We start from the raw sequence: 9,814 nt of genomic DNA, 5'->3' as shown, positions 1-9,814 counted from the left end.
AATGTTTTGGGGGTTTTTTTTTTTTTTTTTACAAATTCAAGACATAAAAAAACAGAAAGAAAAACAAAATAAAATTTTAAGAAATAAGTATACGTTTTTTCTATTGCGTACAAAATGAAACAGTCAGTGATGGCCAAGCAGGCATGTCATAACTAATTGACATATTGAGTCGGGTATGCCTTAACCTCCATGGCAGAGGCTCTGTCGAACCCCTTAGACCAATTCACCAAAACCCCTGGGGTTCGATCAAATCCACGTTAAGAACCACTGTACTCGATGTTTCACCAGAAGAACAAGTGGCCATGCTCTTGGATGCGTTCGTGAATTTGCCTCAAGCATGCTCTGCCTCTCAGAACCCACTGCTCTGTCGTGCTGGGCGTCGGAGTGAACTTCCAAACCTCTCGCTAAATGACCCTTGTGTGACCCTTTGCAACCCATTTATACACTTTACAGCCCCCCGACCAATGACACTTTGTTGTATTGGCACTGTGTTCTCATGTCTTGTTGCATGATGAAGCTTCTTCTGATTGTGGATGCATTTTAACCTGTTAACTGCCAAACAAAATGGTTTTGTTAGGCTTGAGTATTCATTCTGCTGCGCATATCATGAGTTATATCTTCAATAATAACTAGTGAGCTTATTCCCAAAGCAACTATGCAAGCAAGCAGTGATATGATCTTGTTTGTTTTGGATCAGAAGCAGATCCTTTTTTTCCTCCATGTTTTGGCCTTTCCATTACTTTTGTAGAGATTCATCTTGGTCTGATCCGTCCATCATACTTTGTTCCAAAATGTTTGTGGCTAATCACTGCCAAATCCAATCTGGTCTTCGGTTTCTTTTTGTTGATGTGTGGTTTGCGTCTTGTGGTATGGCATGTGTATTTCTTCTTTCCAAATCTTTATTCTTGATGTAAGCAGAATGAATACTAAAGTCTACAAAACCATTTGGTCTGACAGTTTACAAAAAAATGCATCCAAACTAATGGAGAGAAGCTTCCATTAACATATTTTCGCACTGTCGAAGTGACGAGACAGCCGTTGACGCCTGCTGAAATAGACAGGGGGTGATTGATCCTGTTTGCGCTGCCACCACTGAGATTGATTGCCAAACTTTAAATATTGTTTACTATAAATATAACAGTTTATACTTACGTCATTTTTAGGCACTGCACTTGCAGTATCGTACCACAAAATAAACCGCTACTCGTATCGATTAGCAGCAGAGTGGCTTTCTGTGCAGCAACGACCAGTTACATATTGTCAGATAGTGGCTAAATATGTATATGGGGGAAACACTGCAGCTGGAATGTCTTATTTCACTGGGCCGACCAGTGATGTCATTGATCGATTGGCAAATTAAAGACACTATGACCGGTCAAAAAAACGTGCTTAAATTGCAAAATATCCAACGATCCAATCCTGCCGATCAGATCTGTGTAAATAATGCAGAGAAAAAGGTGCACAACACACAATGAGCGCACAAATGCAGAAGCTGCCGTCATCCCCAGCTCATCCCAGGCACGCGCATGTATTTGCCAGCGCCACCAGGCCCAGCATCTTAAAGTAGTAAACCTATTTTTTTAAAAGGATTTCATGCCTCCTCTCCATATTACCTATTTTCACCTTCAGAGTGGGTCTGGAACATATCAGCTATGATGAACTGTATTGCAAACCTTGAAAGAGCAAACTACGTACAATTTTTTTTTTTTTTTTAGTTTTCCTGACTGACTACCCTCATGTTCCCCATTTAAAACTGGGTCCATTTTTTTATGATGTTGACATAATGACTTCTGAACTTAATGAGTGTAATATTTTGTATTCATGAATTTATTCAGGAGAGAAAGAGAACAGCCTTAAGAATGATGACTACGGCAGAGACCTGTCCTCTGTGCAGACTCTACTCACCAAGCAGGTATTTGTATCTTTGGTGCATCCCGTAGCCCTTCTCGTCTTTTTCTTTCTCTCCACTGATTTGTTCTGTGTTGATCTGCAGGAAACATTTGATGCCGGACTGCAGGCCTTCCAGCAGGAGGGCATTACCAATATCACAGCTCTCAAAGATCAGTTGCTGGCTGCCAAGCACGTCCAAGCAAAAGCCATTGAAGCTCGTCATGCTGCCCTGATGAAGCGTTGGAACCAGTTGCTGTCCAACTCGAAGGCTCGCAAGATGAAGCTGCTGGAGGCTCAAGTGCATTTTCGAAAGGTAAAGAGGCCAGAGGGTGTGTGTGGGGGGGGCGGTCTTGTTGGATTGTGTTGTGGCAGTTGGGATTTTATTGTTGTTTTTTTTTGTCTCTTGGATGATATGCTCATTTTTTGTGTGTGTGTGTATTCCCACCCAGGTTGAGGACTTGTTCCTTACCTTTGCCAAAAAGGCATCAGCCTTTAACAGTTGGTTTGAGAATGCAGAGGAGGATCTGACAGACCCAGTGAGGTGCAATTCTCTGGAAGAGATTCGTGCACTGCGTGAAGCCCATGAGGCCTTCCGCTCCTCTCTGACCTCAGCCCAGACGGATTTCAATCAGCTGGCTGAACTGGACCTGCAGATCAAAAACTACCAGGTGGTGTCCAACCCCTACACCTGGTTTACAATGGAAGCTTTAGAAGAAACATGGAGAAACCTGCAGAAAATAATCAAGGTATGATCATGAAATAGCTACAGTATATACCTTTCTCACACCTTTTGCGGGTTAATGGTTGATACGTCGCAGCATATCATTGAAATCCCCAAATACGAAATAAGGGCAGATTTGACAAAAAAAAAAAAAAAAACAATACATGTGAGACAGTGATATAGTGTTGGTAGGCAAGGGTTTGTAATTGAGACCCTCCCCTTAAAAGTTATTTCCATTAGATGGCAACAAAGTTAGTTTAGCTAGATGGAAAAAACTAAGAATGTATACATAATATTAATATGAATATTAAACAGTGCTTTGGCCTGAGCACAAAAACAGCTAAAGGCTGTGGTTTGGTGTGAATGAACGTTTAAATGATTCTCTGTCCACAGTAAGGAAGGATTGCTAGACTTCTGGCTGGAAACGACAAGCAAATACAGTACAAAGCCTCTAAAGTAAATTCCCCTAAAAGTCATTCAATTTGGAATTCAACCCAAAAAAATTGGGGCAAAAGACTAAAATGTTGGGATTGATCTTTTTTTTCTGACATGTTTGTATTTAACACAAAGCGAATTATTTGTGAAATGTTTAGCCCTGTTTTTTTTTCCTTACAAAAAAACGCTGATTGTGTTAGTTTTCTGTTTTAATGGTGAAATCAGGAGCGTGAACTGGAACTGCAGAAAGAGCAGAGAAGACAGGAGGAGAATGACAAGTTACGGCAGGAATTTGCACAGCATGCCAACGCTTTCCACCAATGGCTGCAGGAGACCAGGTACAGCAAGCATCTTTGAGCAATTCCTCAGACCTTTTTCTTAAAATCGATTGAATTTTTTTGTTTGTATTATATGGAGCATGTCATTAGCAACATGACAAGATTTTTCAAAAATGTCAAAATGCTCAGTCTGGTTGGAATAGCCACTTCACCTTAATCAAGTGCGGTTGCATGATTTTTACAAAATTCCACAAAGATGGCGGCCGCGTATCGCTGCTTATGTTATAAACAGGATTGAAAAATAAGAACTGATAATAAAGAACTGGTCACAAACACGGACATGAAACATATAAATACAAATGGCAATACAAAACAATAAATGAAAGACAAAAGTTCTGAAGACAATTGATTCAACAAAAAGGCACACAAACCTCGTGGGCTCACATCCACAAGGGGCTAAATATCCTTAAGTATTGCTTGTCTCCTTCCTTCATTGAGTCAGGAGTTAACTTTTGGTTTATCTTCATTTCATAATGGCCACACAGAGGTCAGGTGTGTGTGTGTGTGTGTGTGTGTGTGTGTGTGTGTGTGTGTGTGTGTGTGTGTGTGTGTGTGTGTGTGCGCGTGCGTGCGCGCGTGCGTGTGTTGGTGCAGTGTTTTTCAAACTTTTTTGAGCCATGGCACACTTCTTTCATTGAAAAAAATCTCGCGGCGCACCACTAGCTGAAAATTAAGGTGTTATATTGTTACTATAACCGTTTTTAACATTGAAGAATGACGTTATAACAGCTTGAACTGGAATCAAATGAACACAAAGAAAACTGTATTTTATCATCTTTCATATTTATTGTTTCACCGTCGTCCTGCATTCATGCGTCACAAATTCGCTTGTCTCTCGTCGAAACACAAGGCAATTGGCTAGCTGTTGATGCTCCCTAGCGGTATGGGAGGGTACTACATGATTACTTTCTGGGCGAAAGACCGCACAGGCATACAAATTGGATATTTTCCCGCGGCACACCTGACAATGTCTCGTGCCAGTCGCGGCACACTGGTTGAAAAACACTGTGTTGGTGAATGCACATGTCAATTAGTGTTGGGCAACCCTTTTAGTCCCTGCTAGTAATCACCACTAGATGGCATTGGAACACTAACATGGAAACTCAATGGGAAATACAGTCATACCTCGGTTTTCGACCACAATCCGTTCCAGAAGGCTGTTCGAAAAGCGTTTTGTTGGAAATCTGAAACTATTTTATTAGCCCATGATTAGGTGCTAGTACATAATGCAGAAATAACATAAAAACGGTCAGATTTGCGTAAATCAAAACAAACACGTCTGCTCACAATGAATGCTACACGAGGAAGCATCACTTCCTCGTGTAACGAAGCCAAGAGGAGTCGAGTGGCGTTTTCGGGTTTGCTCAGTTTGGTCGAAAAGCGGTTTTCGGCTATAACCCGAGGCGTAAAAATCTCGAATTTTCTGGTCGAAATCCAATTTGCTCGATAACAGAGACATTCGAAAACAGAGGTTTGACTGTATAAAGAGACTGTGACACCATATATAAGGTGCATCGGCTCATAGGGCGCACTTGAATGCTTTTAGGTGCACCTTATCGTGCAGAAAATACGGTAATATGTGAAAATAAATAACTTGATTTGAAATTAATGCATCATTTGATAACATATTTTGTCTTTTTCTCTTTCTCACCCTACTTTGTCTGCCTCCCTGCTACAACTCCGGGGAATCCTCCTGTTGCTTGGGATTATGCTGCAAATCAGGACTTACCTTCTGGATGGGTAAATATCAAAATTATTTGTTTCAAAACTCAAATCTTTCATCATAACAAGAACATGGCAGAATGGCTCAGGCGATAGCGATCATTTCCCGTGTTGTGAGTTCGAACCTCAACCCTTGTGACAGTGTCGTAGTCTCCTTGAGCAAGATACTGTACCATCAGTTGCTTCTGAAGCTGCTTGTCATCAGTAGCTCAAATGAGGAAACAATGTATTATTGAGTGGTTGGTGCGTCAATGAACTTGCATCATTTTATGAACGTCAGTTAAAAAAAAAAATGTTACATCAGAGTAATGGCACACAATCATGTTCATTTAAAAACAGTTTGGACCACTTTACACACACAAAAAGAGATCTAGATTTTTATACTATTTACTGCTCCTTCTTCTTGTTCCCAAAATGCCCCTCAACTATTTCTTTTTTTTTTTTTTGGAGGAGGGCGGTTTCGATTCAGATTTCCTAAATCGATTAAATTCACCATTGGATTGATTTTCGGTTCAGTTCAGGATTTCACGCAGTACCAATTTTACTTTCATATGGAAGTGGGAACGCCAGTTGTCGCACCTTCTAGGTGGTATATCACTGAGCGATGAAATGCGCGTTGGTCTCCATCCGTATCGCCCAACCTTTTTTGGCTAGCGTACCCTTGAACATGTTTGCCATACTTTGTGCACTTTATGTCAGAACAAAAACTAGACATCACAATGTATGGAGAAAAAAGTACGATTTTAAATAAGTGCACACCAACAACTTGTTATGAAGCCTCTGGTTTTCTTTCAGAATTAGTATTTTCCATGTGTCAATATGTGCCAGAGATTGAAAGCTGGAGGTTTGTCCTGTCACCATTGTTATTCGTTTAATGTTGTGAAAATTGCAGCACAAAAATCTTCCTTCATAAGAATTCAATCACACGCGAATGTAATCCCTTTTTTTCCCCTTTTTGTGATAGGTCATGTATGGTGGAAGAGTCGGGTACACTTGAATCCCAGCTGGAGGCCACAAAGGTAATTAATTATGTCGAATTCCTCTTGCATGAAGACCAATTATTCATTCATAGTGCCAAACCAATTAAATGAATACAAACAGCAATCACTCTTTCTTTCACAAGAAATAATGCTTCACAATTCATCATGTCAAATGTGTCTTGAATGGCAAAACCTCCACTGTGTGGCATATTATTAAGTGTGTGTTTATTTGTGTAGCGTAAACACCAGGAGATTCGAGCCATGCGCAGCCAGCTGAAGAAGATTGAAGACTTGGGTGCAGCTATGGAGGAAGCACTGATCCTGGACAACAAATACACAGAGCACAGCACGGTGGGTCTGGCTCAGCAATGGGATCAACTGGACCAGCTGGGAATGAGGATGCAGCATAACCTGGAGCAACAGATACAAGCGAGGTACAACACAATCCAATACCATCTGAACCCGTTATCTGATACAGTCAAAGTATTGAGAAAAGTCTAGCAAATATTTCAGGCGCTGGCGGACTGGAGCACGTTTTGGACCACACTCGTGAATATAGTGGTACCTCTACTTCCGAACGTCTCTTCATGCGAACTTTTCAAGTTATGAAACGCCTCAACAAAAAAAAAAATATTGCCTCTTGTTACAAAAGAAATTTCAAGATGCAAAAGGTAAAAATACAGTATGGGCTGCTACTCGCAGCTCCGAGTTTCCTGAACGCAACATACTTATAGGTGCTCTGCCATTGACTATTACCTAGCATCAACCTGGCATCCCATTGGCTAAGAGGAACCTCTACCGTATGTGTCTGTGCACGTAGAACGATGAATAAGATACATGTCGATATGTGTCTATGCAGCATCCTCGTCATTCCTTCGGGCCATGAGGTCTTCTGATAGATTTACGTAAATGCGAATCACCAGAAAAAGTGTTCACCAGTCGGGCGATGGCTCACTATGCTGATGTTTGCCTTGGACATTTTCAAAGGATTGTTAAAAGCCAACAAAATTATGCACAACTCTCATTTATTGCGCAATAATTTAATTGTAACATGTATTTGCTACACATTTTGATGCATTTTTATGCTTTAGAAGACATTGATGTCTGATTTGGGCATTTACGTGGAGTACGCGTCTCTACTTACAAACTTTTCTCATTAATAAATTTCTTCCAGAACCAATTAATTTCGTAAGTAGATGTACCACTGTATAGTGAAAACATCTGAAATATATAATATGCTGTGTGTGTGTAAGCAAATCTTTCGCCTTGACTTGATCGGGGTATAGACCTTTAAACGCACACTTCCCGCAATCATTCAATCAAATGTAGATTTCGATATTTCGAAAGGATTTATTCTGCCCTAATTCTATAAATCCACATCAAGGATGCACAATTCCGAACAATAATCTAATGGAAAACAATCTACAAAGATCCCAATGTATGTGGGCGAAACTATATGGTCACTATTTGATGACCCTGTCTGTCAAACAAAATGCTTCCTGGTACCCCACTAGACACCTGAACAATTAACCGATTGGTGACCTGATTCACAGCACAGGCCTGCTATACCATCAACATTACATGGGGGGCATCATCATTCCAATACCCGTAATAGGCAATAACTTTCAACCTGACAATATGCAATGATAATAATAATAATTTCAACATAAATATCATATGGTTGTCCAAACAGAAATCTTGAACATAAGGTTCTTCCACCGGACCCTATTTGTTTACCTGGAACAATTACATCAACCTAAACTTGAGCCAGTAACTGCCATAAATCTTCATACTAGAACCCATATTTTTTTTTAATTCCAAAGAGTTCATCGGTTTGCCATGGTGACGGATAAGGCAAATAGAATGTGCAGTAATGGCCTGCAATGTGCTACAAGGGCACGTAAACGCGGGAAATTTTATTGGGAACGTGCATGTGCTGCATTGTCCGCTATGGGGCATAGGAGAACCCAGATTGGTGTGCCAGTTGGGTGTAACGTATATCAGCTGCTGCCATGGGATGTCCGGAAATTGTATTCCACTGGTGTGTATGAATGCCTACATAGCAAAGTGTAGTTGTCTGTTAATGGAGAGCAACCATTCCAGAACCGTTCAGTTGGAGCCCAGTGTTCACCACCAGCTCGCAGTCCTCTGGATACTAGAATGAAAGTCTATTCTGCTTCCAGAAGCATCTTGTCCACTGGCCTTTCATTCAAGTGACCGGAATTACAAAAAGAAAAATATTGCACAGTGTGGCTGACAGATTGGTTCAGCTCCCATAACGGAATGTGATATTTTTGTCAGGATGCTCTCCAGTCTGCAACTGTAGAAGTCGTGAAGCATTTTGGTGGAAATATTTCTCAGCTTCTTCAAGTAGTACGGTCTGTGTTGACCCTTTCTGAGGATGAGCTGTGTGTGTGTACTGGGTCGATTGTGGGGTCATTGCTGATACGACTACCTAGGAGTTTGAAGGTTTTCACCCTCACTGATGGCAAGCGGTGCTTTTCTCCACCCTGGGTCAATAATCAATACTGCTGTAACTTCTACATTTTTGTTTATACTTTCAGGAACACAACCGGGGTGACCGAGGAAGCGCTGAAGGAGTTCAGCATGATGTTCAAGTATGTTTGAACTGACTACAGCTGAAATTATGTGGATTCCCTAGCTAACTGGACACATTTTTTTACACACGCTTGTCTTTCAGACACTTTGACAAGGAGAAGTCTGGACGTCTTAACCACCAAGAGTTCAAGTCATGCCTGCGTTCACTCGGTTACGACCTACCCATGGTTGAAGAGGGTGAACCTGATCCTGAATTTGAGGCGATACTCGACACTGTGGATCCAAACAGGTCAGTCCCTTACTTATTTTAGAATCAGCAAGTGCAAGTGTTTCGACGATGTCTTTGCTGTGCAGTAGACTCAGTCACACTTTACTAAATGGTGTGCTTACTGCCCATTACACCTGTTGTATGGAGATTGTCGCGCTAGCATGACGTCGTCATTGAAAATGTCAATAGTTGCTAAGAAAGGCTAATAATTCTAGCGCTGTGATATTTTGATATCCTGTAGATCCCTCTGTATGGATTCATTGTTAATTGTGTGGGATCTATCGTTGCAGGGATGGCAATGTGTCACTCCAAGAGTACATGGCCTTCATGATCAGCCGCGAGACAGAAAATGTGAAATCCAGTGAAGAGATTGAGAGCGCCTTCCGAGCTCTCAGTACCGAGAACAAACCTTATGTTACTAAAGAAGAGCTCTACCAGGTCAGACGTTATTCATTGCTCACCTGTCGGTCGTTTGTGTGGAAACCGCCTTGAGCTCTCATTGACTCTTATTTCGTCTTTTCAGAACCTGACCAAGGAGCAGGCAGATTATTGCCTCTCACATATGAAGCCCTACCTTGATAATAAGGGCCGGGAGCTGCCATCATCGTTTGATTTTGTTGAATTCACCCGCTCACTCTTTGTCAACTAATCCTTTGCCCAGTAACCAACTATACACCACAAATGTAACCACAAACATCATGAAACTGCATGACTGACATTAGGAATGATCACTATCCCACTGTGTTTTTGTGTCTCGCCTTCATGCCTACTAATTTTTAATTGCTGATTAGAATACTGTCTGTCGTTTAATTCACTGGCTTGTTTTGTCAAAGCCTAATAGTCATAAGTGCAACAGCTTCACTGCAGATTGCTTCAATAAATGTTGGTTTACAGCTGGAAA

At 41.2% G+C, this 9,814-nt stretch overlaps 1 protein-coding gene across 1 annotated transcript in view; it reads left to right on the top strand.

Moving 5' to 3' along the window:
- sptan1 (spectrin alpha, non-erythrocytic 1) overlaps positions 1-9,814 on the top strand; it is a 77,859-nt gene extending 68,045 nt beyond the window's left edge. The window contains exons 50-56 of the mRNA XM_019862886.1: positions 5,107-5,124; positions 6,071-6,125; positions 6,324-6,520; positions 8,651-8,704; positions 8,788-8,934; positions 9,204-9,351; positions 9,437-9,814. Of these exons, the coding sequence (XP_019718445.1) occupies positions 5,107-5,124; positions 6,071-6,125; positions 6,324-6,520; positions 8,651-8,704; positions 8,788-8,934; positions 9,204-9,351; positions 9,437-9,562 (745 nt within the window). The 3' untranslated portion in view covers positions 9,563-9,814. The remainder of the gene's footprint in view (positions 1-5,106; positions 5,125-6,070; positions 6,126-6,323; positions 6,521-8,650; positions 8,705-8,787; positions 8,935-9,203; positions 9,352-9,436) is intronic.

Source organism: Hippocampus comes, unplaced genomic scaffold, assembly GCF_001891065.2.
Source record: "Hippocampus comes isolate QL1 unplaced genomic scaffold, H_comes_QL1_v1.1 scaffold223, whole genome shotgun sequence".
NCBI lineage: Eukaryota > Metazoa > Chordata > Actinopteri > Syngnathiformes > Syngnathidae > Hippocampus > Hippocampus comes.
This window is presented reverse-complemented; position numbering and strand designations above follow the sequence as displayed.